This window comes from Acomys minous (genome assembly GCF_964271855.1).
Source record: "Acomys minous genome assembly, chromosome: 2".
NCBI classification, from domain to species: domain Eukaryota; kingdom Metazoa; phylum Chordata; class Mammalia; order Rodentia; family Muridae; genus Acomys; species Acomys minous.
In genome coordinates, this window is record NC_140484.1 from 71,066,041 (window position 1) to 71,085,566 (window position 19,526).

Below are 19,526 nucleotides of genomic sequence, written 5' to 3' on the forward strand. Positions count from 1 at the left end.
CTACATAATGAGATCCTGCCTTAATATATCTATATATTAGAATGTTGGAGACACGGCACAAGGGTTAAGAGGGTTAAGAGCACAGGTTGCTCATCCAGAGAACTCGGGTTCAATTCCCAGCACCTACATGGCTGCTCACAACTGTCAGTAATTCCAGTTCCAAGGTGATCCAGTGCCCTCTTCTGGTCTCTGTGGGCACTGTTCGAAAGATACTTGGTTGTTGTTGTTGTTGTTGTTTTGTTTTTTGTTTTTGGTTTTTGGTTTTTTGAGTCAGGGTTTCTCTGTGTAGCTTTGGCTGTTCTGGACTCGCTTTGTAGACCAGGCTGGACTCGAACTCACGGTGATCCACCTGCCTCTGCCTCCCTGAGTGCTGGAATTACAGACATGTGCCATTGCATCCAGCTGTTTTTTATTTTTGTTTTGTTTTTGTTTTTTTGGTTTTTTGGTTTTTGGTTTTGGTTTTGAGACAGGATTTCTCTGTGTAACAGCCCTGGCTGTACTGGACTCACTTCATAGACCAGGCTGGCCTAGAACTCAGATATCTGCCTGCCTCTGCCTCCTGAGTGCTGGGATTAAAGACATGTGCCACCACTGCTTCGTTATATCACATTTTATGACAGGGGCTCACACAGCCCAGGCTGGCCTTAAACTTGCTCTACAGCAGTGGTTCTTAACCCTCCTAATGCTGTAATCCTTTAATACAGTTCTTTCCTTTTTTAAAGATTTATTTATTATATATACAGTATTCTGCCTATATGTGTGCCTGCCCACCACAAGAAAGTACCAAATCTCATTACAGGTGGTTGTGAGCCACCATGTGGTTGCTGGGAATTGAACTCAGGACCTTTGGGAAGAGCAGACGGTACGCTTAACCTCTGAGCCATCTCTCCAGGCCTTAATACAGTTCTTAATGTTATGGTAACCTACAACCATAAAATTACTTATGTTAGCCGGGTGGTGGCGCATGCCTTTAATCCCAGCACTCGGGAGGCAGAGGCGGGCGGATCACTGTGAGTTCGAGGCCAGCCTGGTCTACAAAGTGAGTCCAGGACAGCCAGGGCTACAGAGAGACCCTGTCTCGAAAAAAAAAATTACTTATGTTACTACTTTATAACTGAAATGTCTTGCATTTCTTTCTTTTTTTTCTTTTTTCTCTTGCTTTTTGAGACAGGGTTTCTCTGTGTAGCCTTGACTGTCCTGGACTTGCTTTGTAGACCAGGCTGGCTTCGAACTCACAGCGATCCACCTGCCTCTGCCTCCCAAGTGCTGAGATTAAAGGTGTCTGCCCTCACCGCCAGACCTTTTTTCTTAAGTATACAGTGTTTTGCCTGTATGTATGTCTGCATGCCAGAAGAGGGCATCAGATCTCACTGTAGATGGTTGAACTCAGGACCTTTGGAAGAGCAGACAGTGCTAGAGAGATGACTCAGAGGTTAAGAGCACTGTCTGTTCTTCGAAAGGTCCTAATGATAAACAGTGTACCAACAGGCTCAATGGGGTTTGGTTTGGTTTGGTTTGGTTTGGTTTGGTTTTTCAAGACAGGGTTTCTCTGTGTAACAGAGTCCTGGCTGTCCTGAACTCACTCTGTAGACCAGGCTGGCCTCAAACTCACAGAGATCCACCTGCCTCTGCCTCCTGAGTGCTGGGATTGCGGGTGTGTGCCACCACACCCAGCCTGGATGGTTTTTCTAAGTCACATAAAGAGCAAGGGACAGTACTGAGAGCCCACCACCCTAGTATGGAGGGCGGCAGGATGTTTTCAGCTTTGCCAGCCCGCTCAGTCCTCTTCCGTACCTCTAGGCCTTGCTCCACAAGTCAGAATCTGTGAACCCTTTGTTAAGGATGGAATTGAATTCCCTAGAGTTCCTGTCCCAGCCCTGGCCAGTCGCTCCAGTAACCAGAGCTGTGTGAGAAGAAAAGACCAAGCCACTGGGGAAGCCACACCCTAATCAAAGGTGAGGTCTCAGGTGAGTCACACCGAGGGCCACTGCTCAACTCCGTCCTGCTCTTCCAAGGACCCAGAGCATGATGCCTCCAGCACTCTGCCCCCACCAGGGTCCATCTTATCTGGTTTAACACACAAGGCTCTCTCTGCTCCTCTCGCCCACATCCATCAGGTGTTCTGCGGCTGGGACATCTCCCCTACTTCCATTCTGAGCCTCCAGATACGTGAGATGCACCCCAGTTCTGGGTGGAGCCTTTGAGCCTTTGCCCCTTTCAGCCCCAGATCCTCTCAGATTCCCACAGATGGGCTCTGGCCAGGGAGGGTGGGGTTACTCCCGGGACCATCAGGAGGAACCGGCTACACAGTCAGGGACAGAGTGGTGGCGAGAAGCCTGTGCCTTCAGCTGACTCTAGTGGACCATGCTCCAACACCTGCTCCTCCCAGTTGTAATCATGGGTAAGCTCGTGGATAGGGCTGCAGAAAGCCTGGGTACCAACGCCTAGACAGCTGGGAAGCTGGAGATACATCTTGCATCCTTTGTGGCCCTGAGGTAGCAGCGGAAAGGGCAGAGGAGAGGGTCAAAGAGGGAGAAAGGGGGGGTGGCTGAAGGAGGAAGGGCCTGAGGGATTGTGGAGAAAGGATAGCTGGGAAGGAGGCCTGGGAGGCCTGGGGAGGTGGAACACTGTAACACGGGATGGCAGGAAGTGCCGGTGCTGGCGCACCTAAGCGCACCGCCTCTCCAGCCTTTCCCGCCTCCCCTCTTGTCTTCCTAGCCTTCAGCCCCATCCCAGGAACCTTCCAGGACTCAGGTAAGACTGATAGACAAGGGGAAACTAGGTGCAGTAGCCTTGATGCAGGCAGGTCAAGGGGCTGAAACCACAGGGAATTGGGGGAGCAAAAGTGAGGTGAGAGCGATGTTCAGGGTGGAAGTCAGGAGCGTCCTCTCTCTCTGCCTTCTGTCTTCCAGCTGTCAATCCTACCCAAGGAGAATTTGAAGACCTAGGTGAGAGGGCTGAGTTGCCTTGAATCTTGTTTTTTGTTGTTGTTGGTGGTGGTGGTTTTTTTTTTTTTTTTTTTTTTTTTTTTTTTGTCGCTGTTTCTGTTGTTGTTGAGACAGGGTCTCTCTCTATAGTCCTGGCTGTCCTGAAACTCATTCTGTAGCTCAGGCTAGCCTTGCAGTCTCAGAGATCCGCCTGCCTCTGCTTTCCGAGCGCTGGAGTCTTAAAGAAGTTTCAGGCTGGCAGGTCATGAGTGAAATGGACGTTTCCGGGCACTCAGCCGTGCTTTGCTCGTGTTCAGAACGGCAGGCGAAGTAGTGGATGGAGCTTACTAGGGTCTCTGGTGTCCGAGGCCAGTGCGCATGGAAGGGACCCCCTAAGAGGGCTTTGACTTCTAGGGGTCTCCATTGAGGACTGCGGCCGTCCTGAGCCCTCTTCCCGCATCGTGGGGGGCTCCGACGCGCATCCTGGCACTTGGCCATGGCAGGTGAGCCTGCATCATGGTGGGGGCCACATCTGCGGGGGCTCCCTCATCGCCCCTTCCTGGGTCCTCTCTGCTGCTCACTGTTTCGTGACGTGAGTACAGTCTTTGTCCAGGCTCTCCTTTAAAGGCTAACCCTGCCCTGCAGCTAGTAGACCTTGCCGGCTTACCCCAGCTGCCTGTCACTGTCATACTGTCCTGGGCGAACAGGAGTTGTCCTGGAATATGAATTACGATTCCAACGCCCCCATGGACATCTCCAAGGCCTATCTGACCCTTTCAACCTTCACAGTCTCAGCCCCAGATCTGGACCTGACTGCTCACTCCCTGGGTTCCTAGTGACCCTGCCTCCCCCTCGGCTCTGAGTCCTCAGCCCCAAGGTGATCAGCTGACTCAGGGGTCGGGGAGGGGGGGCCAACCTAGTCCCCTTCTCTTCCTGGCACCGGAGCAGGAATGGGACCTTGGAGCCCGCCGACGAATGGTCAGTCCTGCTGGGCGTGCACTCCCAAGACGGGCCCCTGGAAGGCGCGCACGTGCGCACAGTGGCCGCCATCTTGGTGCCTGTCAACTACAGCAGAGTGGAACTGGGCTCCGATTTGGCTCTTTTGCGCCTGGCCTCGCCTGCCAGGCTGGGCCCCTCGGTGCAGCCCATCTGCCTGCCTCGCGCCTCGCACCTCTTCGCTCATGGCACCTCCTGCTGGGCTACTGGCTGGGGAGATGTCCAGGAGGCTGGTGAGTGGGGCGCTACCTCCCACCCCCCACCCCACCCCGCGTGAGCTCCAGGGCGCCCTAAAAGCTGAGTCCCTCCGGTGGGTGGGCCTAAAGGGAGAGACCCAGATGGAGTTTGGAAGATTTGCTTCTGATGCACGGAAAATTCCATACAGCCTTCTATGTCCTCTCCTCTGGCCCAGAGGTTGCCCAACTCCTAGCCGCACCTTTTCTCCTAGTTTTTGCTTTTGTTCTTTTCTTTTCTTTTCTCTTCTAGATTTAGGTCAGACTTGGGTTCTGTCCCAGCTCTTTCAGACAAAGCATTTCCCCAGCACATTTCCTCCTGTGGAAGGAGGAAAACAGCTCCAGGGGTGTAGGGTGGCTCTGAGGAGAAAACCCGAGTAAAGCCTGTCACCAGTGGCTAGCACAGTCTTTCGGGGCTATGGCTAGCTGCTGTGGTCGGTGTTAAAGTGCTGCTGTTCGCTTAACATGGCTTGTTCTCCCATATTCCTCCCTCCTCAGCCTGTCCCCCCCCAACCCTCCCCCCCCCCCCCCCCCCCGCCACACACACACACCCGAGCTTACTTCTGCTTCTCCTTACTCAGAGCATCCATTCACGTATTCTTTAGTGGAAGGTGTGTCTCTGCGCCAGGCACGATGTTAAGCAGGCATTGGCTAGAGCTACACCAGTGGACATTATAAGCAGTCAGGAGGGTGAGACGTGAGCTCATGCTGCCTGCCCTGGAAGTGACAAGTGACTCAGGAAGGCGAGTTCAAAAGAGAGGGAGGGAGGCTGGAGAGATGGCTCCCCAGTTAAAAAGCAACTGTTGCTCTGGCAGAGGTCCCAGGTCTGCTTCTCAGAGCCCACATGGCAGCTCACAACCACACGTAGCTCCAGACAACTCCTAGTCCCAGCCTATCCTGTGCGCTTCTCTGACCTTTGTCGGCACCAGACACGCCTGTGACATGTACACAACCAGGGGAAACATTCATATACCTAAAATAATCTTCTAAAAGGGGGACAAGGATGTCACCCAGATTCCTGATGTTGCTGTTGTTGTTGTATTTTGGGTTTTTGCCTGTTTGTCTTTTGAGACAAGGTTTTCTCTATGTAGCCCTGGATGTCTTGGAATTCTCTCTGCAGGGAACTCAGAGAATCTTCTGCCTCTACCTCCCAAGTGCTGGGGTTAAAGGCCTGTGCCACCACTCTTGGCTAACACCCAGATTTTTAAAAAAAGATTTATTTATTATTTGTTCAGCATTCTCCCTGCATGTGTGCCTGCCTGACACAGGAAGGCACTGGATTTCATTACAGATGGTCGAGAGCCACCATGTGATTGCTGGGAATTGAACTCGGGACCTTTGAGAAAGGAGACAGTGCTCTTAACCACTGAGCCATCTCTCCAGTTTCAACACCCAGATTCTTATCCTAAAGTCCAGTTTCTGTATTTAGCAAATGGATACAAGAACATATCCAATACACAGGTATCCTCATGAGACGGCTACTCTTCTTCTGAACAATTACAACTCCACACCAGGGTTGAGAGCTGTGATTTTTAGCATCTGCATATATACAGGGTTGCCTGGGGACCTTGTAAAGTGTACAACCTGTTTCATCATCTATGACAACTCACTGCTGCCCACAGGGACCAAACCCAAGAAGACTTAGAGTGACTATAAGAGCACCAGATGATGTGATGACAGTGCCATCTTCTCCCCACCCCAACCCCCTCACCCAGGGGCAGGGTCTCACATAGCCCAAGCTGGCATCGGAACTTGCTATGTAGCTAAATGGCCCCAAGTTTCTTGTTCTCCACTTCCACTTACCAGGTTCTGGGATTGAGTCCTGGTGACCGCACACAGGCCTTTGTGCGTGTTAACAAGCAGCCCTACCAAGCGAACTACATCTCCAGACCCAGTAGGGGAGTGTTGACAGAAATATCCAGGAGAGCTGAGGCCTGGGGAGCTGAGTGCTTCACACCTGTCTCACAGTACCCGTTCTCTGGTTCTGCCCTCAGATCCTCTGCCTCTCCCCTGGGTGCTACAGGAAGTGGAGCTAAGGTTGATGGGAGAGGCCGCCTGTCAGTGTCTCTACAGCCGGCCCGGCCCTTTCAACCTGACTTTCCAGCTGTTGCCAGGGATGCTGTGTGCTGGCTATCCAGAGGGACGAAGGGACACCTGCCAGGTAAGGAGAGGTCTCCTAACCCACAGGAAGCAGCTAAGGAGTAGACGAATACTTGGGCCTCATCTTCAATGGAATCCGGTCTGGGGAGTATGGCTCATGGGGACAGTATGTACCTAGCACGTAGGAAGCTCTGGGTTCAACACTGTTGGGGGGGTGGCCTCCCACATAGAGGAGGCCCTAGCACCAAAACAAACAAAACCTCCACAGACCGTCAGCGGAGTCTGGTACAGCAGGGCACAGGTCTGTAATCTCAGCACTTGGGAAGCGGAGGCCAAGAGAGCCAGCTCAAGGGCTGCCTGAGCTACATAGTGGTCAGCCCAGGCTACACGAGCCCCGCCCCCAAGCAAAACAAAAGGATTATCAATGAGTAGGCCTGACAGAAAGATTACAGGGGAATGAAAGCTAAGACTCAGCAGAACATGTGCTGACTACTCACAGGAGCATGATGCAATAAAGTACCAAAGCCGGGCGTGGTGGCGCACGCCTTTAATCCCAGCACTTGGGAGACAGAGGCAGGCGGATCTCTGTGAGTTCGAGGGCAGCCTGGTCTACAAAGTGAGTCCAGGACAACCAGGGCTACACAGAGAAAACCTGTCTCAAAAACAAACAAACAAACAAAGCAATAAAGTACCAGAGTGTACATTACTGCTACATCTGCCCCTCCATCCCATGAGGCAGGGATTGTGGACCTCAACTTAGGGATAGTGAGGATGAAGAAAGGACAGACAGACACACTGCAGAGCTGGCCTTAGATTGTCCCACAGCTGGGAACCTTGGGGTGGTTATTTGGCACAGCACAGTGGCAAGGGTTAGCTTGTCTCAGTGGGAGGTCTTGGTAGACCAGTAGTCTCAGGCTGTAAACGTCCCAGAGGAAACTGCAGATGCTAGTTTTTGCACACACTGATCAATTGTTTTGGATTCCTGAGTTGAGCTTTGCCACCCATCTTGAGCGTGGCCCGTATGAGGACACAGCTTTGACAATCTCTCACGGGTCCGAGGCCTTGGAGTCCTCGTCCAAGTCCATCAGGACTTCACTTCACTCGCTTGCTCCACTCCCTTTACAGTCCAGCACCAGCAGCTCTTACGTGTCCAGCTTTGCAAGTGTTCACACCTCACCTCTGGAAGATGGCAGGAATAGAGTTACCAGTGTCAAAGTGTCGTAACTAATGACTCACTAAGATCTAAAAAGGCATTAGCTGTTGTTGTTTCTTTTTCTTTTTTCTTTTTCTTCTTCTTCTTCTTTTTTTTTTTTTTTTTGGTTTGATTTTGGGTTTGTTGTTGTTGTTGTTTTTGTTCTGTTTTTTGAGACAAGGTTTCTCTGTGTAGCCCTGGCTGTCCTAGACTCAGAGCGATCAGCCGGCCTCTGCCTCCCAAGTGCTGGGATTAAAGGAGTGTGCCACCACCACACAGGGTACTTTTGGTTTTTGAGAAATGAAAATAGTGCTGTGCATCCAGGTAGATGGTTCCAGAACCCTCTCTCTCTCTCTCTTCCTCGTCAAGGTTGAGAGCTGCACTGATCTATGGGCGTGAATGTAAATATTTAGAAGACGGTTTAACAACATGTCCATCTAGCAAAATAGTGGTAGTAGAGTAGATTAGCCACTGGGGCCTGTGACTCCTTGGCTTATGTTGCTCCTTCCTGTGGAACAGGTCCCAAATCCAATCAAAAAGCAAGTGGTTACCCCCGTGGCCACTATTTCATCAATAAGCACATCATGTTTGTCCAGTGGTGTTGTAGCATGCAGGGTTCCCTGCTGGGTAATACTGCTGAGGACTTGCACTCCCCACCAGCATCCATAGCACTTACCAGAACTCTGAAAGCTAGCCAGGCAAGGAAGATGTTTTCTGGTAAGTTTCAGGTTGATTTCTCTGTGTATTGCCACCAAAGCGTGCTGTGTCTTCTGCAATTAGAGTCTTACCGTCTAGGTGGGCAACCAAGAGCAACGGCAATAGCCTGTGTGGTTTTGGGAGCCTCTGAGGCTTCCTTGATGAACAACTCCCAGGGAAATATCCCACATCTGTCACATGAGGTTTTTTTGTTTGTTTGTTTGTTTGTTTTGGTTTTTCGAGACAGGGTTTCTCTGTGTAGCCTTGGCCATCCTGGACTCACTTTGTAGACCAGGCTGGCTTCGAACTCACAGTGATCCGCCTGCCTCTGCCTCCCGAGTACTGGGATTAAAGGCGTGCGCCACCACACCCGGCTCACATGAGATTTTCATTTCATAGCCTATGGCTTCTTTGGGAAGCAATGTCCACAAATGCAGAGTACCTGTGTTCAATCTCTCTCTCTCTCTCTCTCTCTCTCTCTCTCTCTCTCTCTCTCTTTCTTTAGATTTATTTATTATGCATATAGTGTTCTGCCTGCATGTGTGCCTGCAGGCAAGAAGATGGCACCAGATCTCATTAGAGATGGTTGTGAGCCACCATGGGTTCCTAGGAATTGAATTCAGGACCTTTGGAAGATTCTTTTTTAAATTACATTTGTATAGCTGGGTGGTGGTGGCAACTCACCTTTAATCACAGACAGAGGAAGGCAGATCTTGGTGAGTTCCAGGCCACCCTGGTCTACAGAGTAAGTTCCAGGACAGCCAGGGCCGCACAGAGAAACCCTGCCTCAAAAAAAATTAAAACAAATAAACAAGAAAATTACATATGTATATATTTTTTAATTTTTTGACAGGATCTTACTATATATTCCTGGCTGGCCTAGAACACTATTTGTAGAACAAGCTGTTAAATATATTATATATTTACCCCAAATACTGGGTTTCCATAAGGGGTTTCTGTACATCTTTAGTTTTGGTTAACTCACCCCACTCTCTCCTTTCTCTTGTCCCCTCCCTCTGCATCCCTATCCCAACTTAACCCTCTAATCCCTGGTACCCCCACTTTTATATTACGTGCATCCTACTAGCCCTCACCCCTTAAGGCTGCAGCCCTTTCCCTCTCATGAACCCTTTCTAGCTTCCAGACCTCTACAGCCACTCAGAATTAAACATAAAAAGCCAGACATTTGTAGCTCAGATCTACACATGAGAGAAAATGTGTCATTCATCTTTTCTGGGCTTGCATCACCTCATTTCCTGAAATTTTCTTTTTCTTTTCCTTTCTTTCTTTCTTTCTTTCTTTCTTTCTTTCTTTTTTTTTACAGATAAGTAAAATTCTACTGTGTGTAGTTACAATATTTTCGTTAGTCATTAATCGGTGGAGGGGCATCTAGGCTGATTCCACTCTCTGCCTACTGTGAATGGCGCCCCGATCTGTATTCCCAGCACTTGGAAGATTGAGGCCTGAGATCACAAGTTCAAGCCAGGCTGAACTGTATGGCAAGACCTTGTTGGGGAATGGGGGCTCAGCGCAGGGTGGAAGGAAGGCAGGACGGCAGGAAGGGCCGACCTCACAGGCCTGGCAGCCTAAGTCCCCTCGCGGGGACTGGGGTTGGAGGGGAGAACCAAGCCTACAGTTGTTCTCTGATTTCTACGTGTGTGCTGTAGCATACACGGCTCCTCCCAGCACACATAATAATGATAAAATAAGCAAATAACATTTTCAGAAAAAAAGGAGCCTGTGAGATGGCACAGATAAGTGTTTGCCACACACGTGGCTTAAATTCAATGCCTGGAGCCCATATAAAGGAGGAAAGAGGGAGAACTGAGTCCATATACTTGTCCCTGACCTCTGAGACAGACAGACAGACAGACAGATGCATGCATGCATGCATGCGCGCGCTTACGTGAGCACACATCCACACACATGTGCACGTTTTTTTTAAAAAAAGTTGAAAGGGGCAGTAGAGATGGCTCAGAGGTTAAGAGCACTGACTGCTCTTCTAAGAGTCCTAAGTTCAATTCCCAGCAAGCACATGGTGGCTCACAACCATCTATAATGTGATCTAATGTGCACTGTATACATAATAAATAAATCTTTTTTTTAAAAAAAAAAAGTTGAAAGAGAGAAAGAAACAGTGGGGTCATAGTTCAGTTGTTAGAGTGCCTCGCTAGCCATGAATTCAGTCCCCAGCACCACACAGGCTAGGACTTGTGTGACATGCCTAAAATCCCAGAATTCACGAGGTGGCAGAAGCCAAAGGGTCAGAAGTCAAGGCCAGCTTCGCTGCACGGTGAATTTGAGGCTTCGGGAGATCTTGTCTCAACTAAAACAAAATCCCCCTAGGGGAGCTAGGGGGTATGAAAAACTAAAACCGGATTTTAATTTAAATAATCAGAGCTGAAGAGTTAGTTCACTCTGGTTAAGAGCGAGCACTTGCTGCTCTTGCAGAGGACCGGGGTTCAATTCCCAGCACCTGTACAGCCTCTGTAGCTCCATTTCCCGGAGAACCAGCACCGCTCTCACCTCCACAGGCAGCAGATGCACGTGTGCTGGACAAACACTCATACATAAAACCCTAAAATCAAGGTTTAAATATATAGTTGCTTTGGTCTGTCATCTACAAAATGTTAAGCCTTCTTTTTTTTTTTTTTAACATTTTATTTATGTGTTTATTTAATGTGCATTAGAGTTTTGCCTGCATGTATGTCTGTGTGAGGGTATCAAATCCCCTGGAACTGGAGTTACAGACAGTTGTGAGCTGCCGTGTGGGGGCTGGGAATTGAACCTGGGTCCTCTGGGAGAGCAGACAGTGAGTTACTCTTAACCACTGAGCCATCTCTCCAGGCCCCTTAAAACATTTTTAAAAATTATTTCATATGTAACAGTATTTTGCTTGTACGTATGTTTGTGCACATGTGCATGGCTGGTGCCTCAGGTAGTCAGAAGAGCGCATCAGACCCCTGGAACTGTCCTTACAGATGGTTGCGAGCCACCGTGTGGGTGGGACTTGAACCTGGGTCCTCTGGGAAGAGTGGACAGTGCTCTTAACTATCTCTCCAGCCCCAAGACTTCTTTGTAATGCTCCTCAGGTTGCCAAGAGTCCGGAGCTGGGTTACAGAGACACGAAGGACAACGCCCCATGCCTATGGTCCCTGCATCTGCTAATTTTAGCTCTTCCTCATCTTGTTTCACACTCCCCCCTGTTTAATGCATTTATTTATTTGTTCATTTTTTCATTCATTCAAAGACAGAATCCTCAGCTCCTGGATTTAAGTCATCCTCCAGCCACAGCCTTTGCCATCGTGGGGACTACAGATATAGGGCCCACACACGCTCTTGTCGCTGTAGTATTTGCCTAGCTCTAGCAGCATCTTCCCTCAGCTAGCATCTTTAGTTTATTTTACTTTTACGTTTATTTATTTAGTGTGCGTGTGTGTGCACACACATGTTACAGTCAATATGTCAAAGCACGTGCGCACACATCGAATGACAGCTTGTGGGAATTAGTTCTCACTGTCCATAACTTGAGTCCTGGAAATCCAATCCAGGTGGTCAGGTTTGGCAACCAGTGCCCTTAACCGCTGAGCCACCTCACGGGTCCACTTCTTGTTTAATTGTTTGGAGACAGCTTCATGTAGCTCAGGCTAGCCTAAAAATAACCGTTGAATCCTGATCCTTTCTTCCATCGCCCAAGTGTTGGGATTACACCTTGGCTTTACTTTATTTTCTTTTTCTTTTTGCACCTGAGTGTATGCGTGTGGAAGGGGAGGGTTGTACATATGTGTGCAGGTGTGCAGGCAGAGGAGAACCTCAGGTGCCACCCTCAGGCATAATACAGTCTACCTCCTTCAAGACACGGTCTCTCGATGGCATGGTGGCACGTTCCTTTGATCCCAGGACTCAGGAGGTAGAGGCAGGCAGATCTCTGTGAGTTCGAGGCCAGCCTGGTCTACAAATCTAGTTCTAGGGCAGCCAAGGCTACACAGAGAGACCCTGTCCCTAAAAACCAATAAAGGAAAAAGGGAGGACAGGTGCCTCATTGGCCTTGAGCTCACCCATTAGGCTAGAGTGGCTGACCAGCACGTGTGGAGGGGGATGCTCTCTCTGTCTCCATAGTAGTGGATTTACAAGCTCAGGTCACCACATTTTCACGTCGGTTATGGAGATAGACTAGGGTCCATAAGCTTGCAAGGCAAGCGGTTTCCCAGCTGAGCAAGGCCCCTCAGTCCTTGACTTACTTTTTTAAAAAATTTTTTTACTTATCTATTCATTTCTTTAGGCTTTTTCTGTCTTTCTTCTTCCTCTTTTTATTTATTTCTCTCTCTCTTTGTTTTGCTTTTGTTGTTGTTGTTGTTTTGTTTTTGAGACAGGGTTTCTCTGTGTATCCTTGGCTGTCCTGGACTCACTTTGTAGACCAGGCTGGCCTCGAACTCACATCATTCCACTCGCCTCTGCCCCCCAAGTGCTGGGATTAAAGGTGTGCGCCAGCACACCCAGCTCCCTTCTTTAGGCTTTTTTCAAGACAGGGTTTCTCTGGGGAGTTTGGGGTGTACTTGAACACTCTGTCGTCCAATCGGGCCTTGAGCTCAGGGGTCTGTCTGCCTCTTCCTCCAATTGCTAGGATTAAAGGCGTGCACCACCACCACTGCCCAGCTTCCTTGAGTGACTTTTTTTTTAATTTTTAATTTTTTTGAGACAGGGTCTGTGTAACAGCTCTGGCTGTCTTGGAACTCGCTCTGTAGCCCAGGCTGGCCTTGAACTCACTGAGATCCACCTGCCTCTGCCTCCCAAGTGCTGGGATTAAAGGCATGCGCCATCACCACCCGGCCCTTGATTGACTTTTTAAAGGGGTAGAGCTCAGCATTTGTGAGACCCTAGGTTCAAGCCCTAGGTTCTAAACAAAACATTGGGGGAAGGGGACGGAGTGATTTAGAAACCTTAGAAATGAGGCAGGTCTCTGTAAATTGGAGGCTAGCCTGGGGTGAACTATTTACGAGACTCCTTCAGCTGTGAATGGGGTAGGCAGGGCTCTCTGGAAAGGGCGTTGACGCCCTGTCTGGGTGGTCTTGGCTGTGGCTATTCCCTGGTTCTGCTTTACCAGGCTTTCTCCTGGTTAGAGCTGTAGATAACACATAGGGGAAAATAGCCGAGGGAGGCTTCTAGAGTGTGTGGATTCTTTAATCTCTGACTATAGTCATCTATCATTAGGGTGACTCTGGGGGACCCCTGGTCTGTGAGGATGGCGGCCGCTGGTTCCAGGCGGGAATCACCAGCTTTGGCTTTGGCTGTGGACGGAGGAACCGCCCTGGGGTCTTCACGGCAGTGGCTCCTTATGAGTCATGGATACGGGAACACGTGATGGGTTCAGAACCTGGGCCTGCCTTTCCAAGCCAGCTCCAGAAGCCCCAGTCAGGACCCTGGGAGCCCAGAGAAGAAAACTGTACCTTTGCCCAACCAGGTGAAGGGCAGATGCACTGAACCTTGACTGAGCTGGACTGGGGTGGAGGCTGCATGGTTAAACAAACCCCCTGACCCGGACCTCTCATCTCTCAGAGTGTGGGAAGGCTCCGCGCCCTGGAACCTGGCCCTGGGAGGTCCAGGTGATGGTGCCAGGCTCCAGACCCTGCTATGGAGCGCTGGTGTCTGACAGCTGGGTCTTGGCACCCGCCAGCTGCTTTCCGGAGTGAGTGAGAATCCACGTATTAGGCACTCTTGCCCTTTCCCGCATCAGCTTGGGAGACTGGCTCAACCCTTCTTCTGGGGTGGGAGTTGTACCTCAGCCTGTAGTGCGGGAAATATAGAACCCAAAACAAAGCAGAGGAGTTTGGCGAAGGTGGGTAGGAGGTTCGGTCCACATTAACAGAGTAGGGGGCGGGATTCCACCATTGGTCGAAGCGTCTCAACCCGGAGATGCCGTCTAAGCCTGGGAAGCTAGGTTTGCAGCGTGGATGAGGAATGCGCACGCGTCCCCAGCATCCCCCCCCCCCATCCAACAGTCCCGCACCCTCTGACAGGTCACCCCGCGATCTCGAGAGCTGGCGGGTGCTGCTGCCCTCCCGTCCGGGGGAAGAGAGAGTGGCGCGCCTCGTGCTGCACGAGAACGCTTCCAGGGACTCCGCCTCGGACCTGGCGCTGCTGCAGCTGAGGACGCGCGTGAACCTGACCGCAGCCCCGAGTGCCGTGTGCCTGCCCCACAGCGAACACTATTTTCTACCCGGCAGCCGTTGCCGCCTGGCTCGCTGGGGACGCGGGGGTGCGCGGGGCCACGGACTGGGTGGGGTGGGCAGAGCCGGAACCAGGCGGCCCGAGCCCGCTGCTCTCCCAGCATCCTCACCCCGCTCCAGCGCGCGGCTGGAGGCACAGCTGTTGAACAGCTGGTGGTGTCACTGCCTCTACGGCCGCCAGGGGGAGACAGTGCCGCCGCCGGGAGACCCGCCGCACTTGCTTTGCCCCGCCTACCAGGAGGAGGAAGAGGCGGGCCTATGCTGGGTGAGCGACAGGAACTCGCTCCGGAAATCCGGTCCTGATCAGGACCCAGCTGGAAGAGGGAGGGCCTAGGAACGGGGCGGGGCGCCCTGAGCTTCGTGTCTGTCTGTGATGCAAAAATTCATTTATTTCCTGGTTTTTGTTTGTTTGTTTGTTTGTTTTTTCCAAACAGGGTTTCTCTGTGTAGCCCTGGCTGTCTTACTTAGAACTTACTCTCTGGACCAGGCTGGCCTCGAACTCAGAGATCCCACCCAGGCGTGTGCTACAACGCCTAGCTTATTTCTTTTTAAAAATGTGACTGTTGGCATCCAAGCCCAGATAATCGTGAAGCAAGTGCTTTGCCCGACTGAGTCATCCTTTCAACCTAGCTTGGGAATTTATTTATTTATTTTAAGATTTACTTATTTATTATGTATACAGTGCTCTGCCTGTGTGCACGCTTACAGGCAAGAAGAGGGCATCAGATCACATTGTGGACAGTTGTGAGCCACCATGTGGTTGCTGAGAACTGCACTCAGGAGCTCTGGAAGAGCAGTCAGTGCTCATAACCTCTGAGCCATCTCTCCAGCCCTGAGCTTGGCAGTTTTAAGAGAGGGGGCTGAAACTGGGCAGCGGGTGGCGTACACCTCTGAGTTTGAGGCCAGCTTGGTCTACAGGATGAGTTCCAGAACAGTTGGGGCTACACAGAGAAGCCCTGGCTCGAGAAAAACAGAGAGAGAGAGAGAGGGGAGAACTTTGGCTCAAAGGACAGTTGACTTATCCACGGAAGGGAGAGTCAGGGTCCCAGAAAGAGCTGAGGAAGCTCTACTCCTGCAGCCTCAACTCACGCTAGTAATAATACTGTTTTGCAGCAGAAAGACTCTGGTTGGAGCCTTCTGTGTCGTGAGGAGGGCACGTGGTTCCTAGCTGGACACAGAACCCTCTCAAATGCCTGTCTCCGTCCCCGAGCCTTTTTGCCACTGCAGATTCACAGCCCATGGATCAGTCACGTGACTCGGGGAGCTTACCTGGAGGACCAGCTAACCTGGGACTGGGGCCCTGAGGGGGAGGAGACTGAGAAACAGACTTGTCCCCCACACACTGAGCACGGTGGTGAGCAGGGTCTGCGAGGCCCTAGGAGTTCCCGGGAGTCCTTAAATCTTGGCAAGGCCTTTGCGGAGGGGCGGGGGGGGGGGGCGCTTTGGGAGGCTGACTGAGATGGCCACCTCTTCTCTCTAGCCTGTGGCCTAAGGCCAAAAGCCACTGCAGCTGGTGTGTTGTGGCCCTGGCTGACTGAGGTGCATGTGACTGGTGATGGAGTCTGTGCTGGGATTCTGGTGGCCCCAGGCTGGGTCCTCACAGCCACTCACTGTATCCTCAGGTGGGTCTCTCCTAGCAAGGAGGCCAGGTGAGGAAAATTGGGTGATAGATCAGGGACTTTTTCCATAGTAGGACATTGTCACCTTAGGGCTCATAAAGCCCAGGGAAAGCAAGGTGTGGTGGTGGTGGTGGGGGGGGTGTTTCTGTTGGGATGATTTGTTTGGTTGACTTTTGAGGGGCGAGATCTTTTGAGGCAGGAGAGAGAAGAGTCGCAAAGCAGTTGGTGGATGGTCCTGGAGGCTTGTTCTGCCCCCGTGCTTCTGCTGGGAAGGACTTCTCCAGCTATGGGAGAAATAGGACAGGATGCCGGTTCTGATGCTGGTTCCTGTCCCCACAGGCTGGGCTCTACATCAGTGCCTCACATTGAAGTCTATCTGGGCCGGGCAGGGGTCAGCTCCCTCCCACAGGGCCACCAGGTATCTCGGTCTGTCATCAGCATCCGTCTGCCCCGGCACTTAGGACTTAGACCCCCCCTGGCCCTCCTGGAGCTGAACTCTCGGGTGGAGCCCTCCCCATCAGCTCTGCCCATCTGCCTACACCCAGGGGGTATTCCCCCAGGGGCCAGCTGCTGGGTGCTGGGCTGGAAGGACCCCCAGGACCGAGGTGAGAGCCCTTGGGTCATGGGGATGAGGCATGACTTCAGGCCAGACCCTTGACAGCTCGCTCTCTTCTCCAGTCCCGGTAGCTGCTGCTGTCTCCATCTTGGCCCCACGACTCTGTCACTGCCTCTACCGAGGTGTTCTGACCCCCGGAACCTTCTGTGTCCACTATACAGAGGGACAGGAGGACAGATATCAGGTACAGAGGCCTAGGCATCATGGGCCAGGGAGGGGAAAGGCAGTTCCTCTGGGTAACTAGACCCTATTCAGATTGGGATTGGAGTTGTTTGGTATTGGGTTCCACATAGGGAGAGGTAGCATTTCTGGGCTAGACCTTAGCCCCGGAACCAGGATCCCTAAGGTGAGATATGCAGCACTTTGTGACTGGACCTTAAGGGAGTCAAGAGAAGCAGATGGAAGGGTACCAGACCCATTTGGCCTTGCTCCAACTCTGCAGGTGACCTCAGCACCTCCCCTCCTATGCCAGACTGAGGGAGGCCCCTGGGTTCTCATGGGCATGGCTGTTGGAGGTAGCCGGGAGCTGTTTGCAGCCATCCACCCAGAAGCAACCTGGATATCGCAAACAGTGGGGGAAGCCCGTTTCCTTCATCCCAGTGGCTCCCCCTACTGGCCTCCTGAAGGCAGTGACCTCTGCCCCCAAGACTTGGCAGGAGCCGCGAGCTCCCCTAAAGTTGCTGGCCTGCTTCTGCTCCTGCTGGCTCCAGTGCTGATCCAGTGCTGAGAGCCTGGCTGCTCTTCATACCGCCCATCGGGGCTGGAATGTGGCTCAACCGGCCAGCTCCCCGGCCTGGAGAGAGCCTCTTCCACGTATACGGCTTCAGCTTTCAGCTAATTGGACCTCAGTGCCGGCTACTTTGAACCTAAGAATCCTTGGGGGTGGGGGAGGAACAGACAATAAAGATGTAAATACAGACACGTGGCTTTGTGGCATCTTTTAGGGTGCTGAGGGGCTGAACAGCTCAGAGCTAAGGGGAAAGCCCCAAGGATAGGGCTCTTCCCTCTCGGTGAGTCAAGCCTTGGGATCCCAGGAAATGTGTCCCCTATAACGTGGCAGCTGTTCCTTCATTCCTGCCTCTGGGCGGGGCAGGTTAGGTGGACAGCTGGTTGTGTGTCACTCCTCCATTGGAATTAGTGTCCCCAGCACCTGCAGCATGCCTCAGCCCTGTCTTTCTATCTACTAGACAAGGAAGCTTTGGGATAAAAAAGCTAGCCCCAAATATTTACCCCAGTGGTTAATGTACATTGCCAGGGTTGGGGTCATTTGCATACAAATTCCACCTCTTCACCTACCATTCACTTGTTTTTTGTTTGTTTTTTCTGAGACAGGGTTTGTCTGTGTGGACTTTGCTGTCCTGGACTCGCTTTGTAGACCAGGCTGGCCTCGAACTCACAATGATCCGCCTGCGTCTGCCTCCACCACTCGCCTGTTAATTCAGTCCACATCACCTGCTAACTAACTGCCAAAGCATGGCAAATGGAGCCTGAGAAAATAAGTTCACCAAAACCATCTGAATACTCCTCAACTAGCCAGGCGTGGTGGCGCACGCCTTTAATCCCAGCAGTCAGGAGGCAGAGGCAGGAGGATCTCTGTGAGTTCGAAGCCTGCCCGGTCTACAAAGCACATCCATGACAGCCAGGGCCGTTAGACAGAGAAACTCTGTCTTGAAAAAGCAAAAACAAAAACAACCTCCAAAAAAATATAACAAAAAATAAAAATAAAAAAGAAAGAAAGAAAGAGCACAAAGACAGCAAATGCGGACCTGAGGAAAGGGTGGAATTGGAAGTCTTTTTGTTGTTTTGTTTTAATATTTATTTTATTTTATGTGCATTGGTGTTCTGCCTGCATGTGTGTCTGTGTGAGGGTGTCAGATCCCCTGGAACTGGAGTTACAAGCAGTTGTGAGCTGTCATGTGGGGGCTGGGAATAGAGCCAGCATCCTTTGGAAGGACAGCCAGTGCTCTTAACCGCTGAGCCATCTCTCCAGCCCACCACCACCACCACCTTTTTTTTGTTGTTGTTGTTGTTTCTGAAACAGGGTTTCTCTGTGTAATAGCCCTGGTTGTCCTAAACTCACTTTGTAGACCAGGCTGGCCTCAAACTCCTGAAGGTCGGCCTGCCTCTGCTAGAGTTGGGGGTCACAGTCAGAAAACAGGGATGGAGACCTAGAGGTGAGCTGGGAAGCCGAGAAGGGGACAGGTCGTTAAAGGCTTTTCCATTCTTTCTAGGTCCCACACTGAGTATTCTCCAGCATACAGCCACCTGCTTTCTACATCAAAGACAGCTACCCCGACCCTGAGCCTCCCTTATCCTTTCAGCAAACACACAGGGATGCCCAAAGCCTTGCCCCTCCCTCCGAAGTCAACATCTCCCATTTCAACCTCTCCAGGAATTCACTGATGCGGGGCTGGGCTGGAGTCCAGATGCCCAGGCTTCTAGAAGAGAGTAGACACCAAGAGTCTAGTTCTACTCAAACCTAAGCCTGACCTATATCCCAGGTGCCACCCTGACAGCAGTCACACAGGCTGCCTGGCCATGCGCTCTTTCTGTGTTCATGTACATATGTGTACATACACATGCATGGGCCCGTACAAGCAAGTGCTGACGTCTCACTGAACCTGCAGCTTGCTATTTATTTATTTATTTATTTATTTACTTATTTTGGTTTTTTGAGACAGGGTTTCTCTGTGTAGCCTTGGCTATCCTAGACTCGCTTTGTAGACCAGGCTGGCCTCGAACTCACAGCGATCCTCCTGCCTCTGCCTCCCGAGTGCTGGGATTAAGCAGTTTGCTATTTCATCTAGACTGGCTGGCCAGCCACGCCCCAGGACTTGTGCTCTCCCAGCCACTACAGTACTGGAGTTACAAACACGAACCACAACACCGAGCATTTACATAGGTGCTTGGGGTCTGAACC

The 19,526-nt window shown here is 51.3% G+C and overlaps 1 protein-coding gene across 1 annotated transcript; it reads left to right on the forward strand.

Annotated features, from left to right (window-relative positions):
* The first annotated feature begins 1,160 nt into the window (after window positions 1-1,160).
* Window positions 1,161-17,527, forward strand: PRSS36 (serine protease 36). Its single transcript, XM_084764757.1, has 12 exons — window positions 1,161-2,754; window positions 3,342-3,519; window positions 3,876-4,156; window positions 6,151-6,317; window positions 13,356-13,605; window positions 13,701-13,830; window positions 14,162-14,636; window positions 15,485-15,725; window positions 15,852-15,993; window positions 16,330-16,595; window positions 16,669-16,790; window positions 17,049-17,527. The coding sequence occupies exons 1-12, from the start codon at window positions 2,640-2,642 to the stop codon at window positions 17,331-17,333; spliced, it is 2,652 nt and encodes an 883-aa protein (XP_084620883.1). The 5' UTR covers window positions 1,161-2,639; the 3' UTR covers window positions 17,334-17,527.
* The last annotated feature ends 1,999 nt before the right edge of the window (window positions 17,528-19,526 follow it).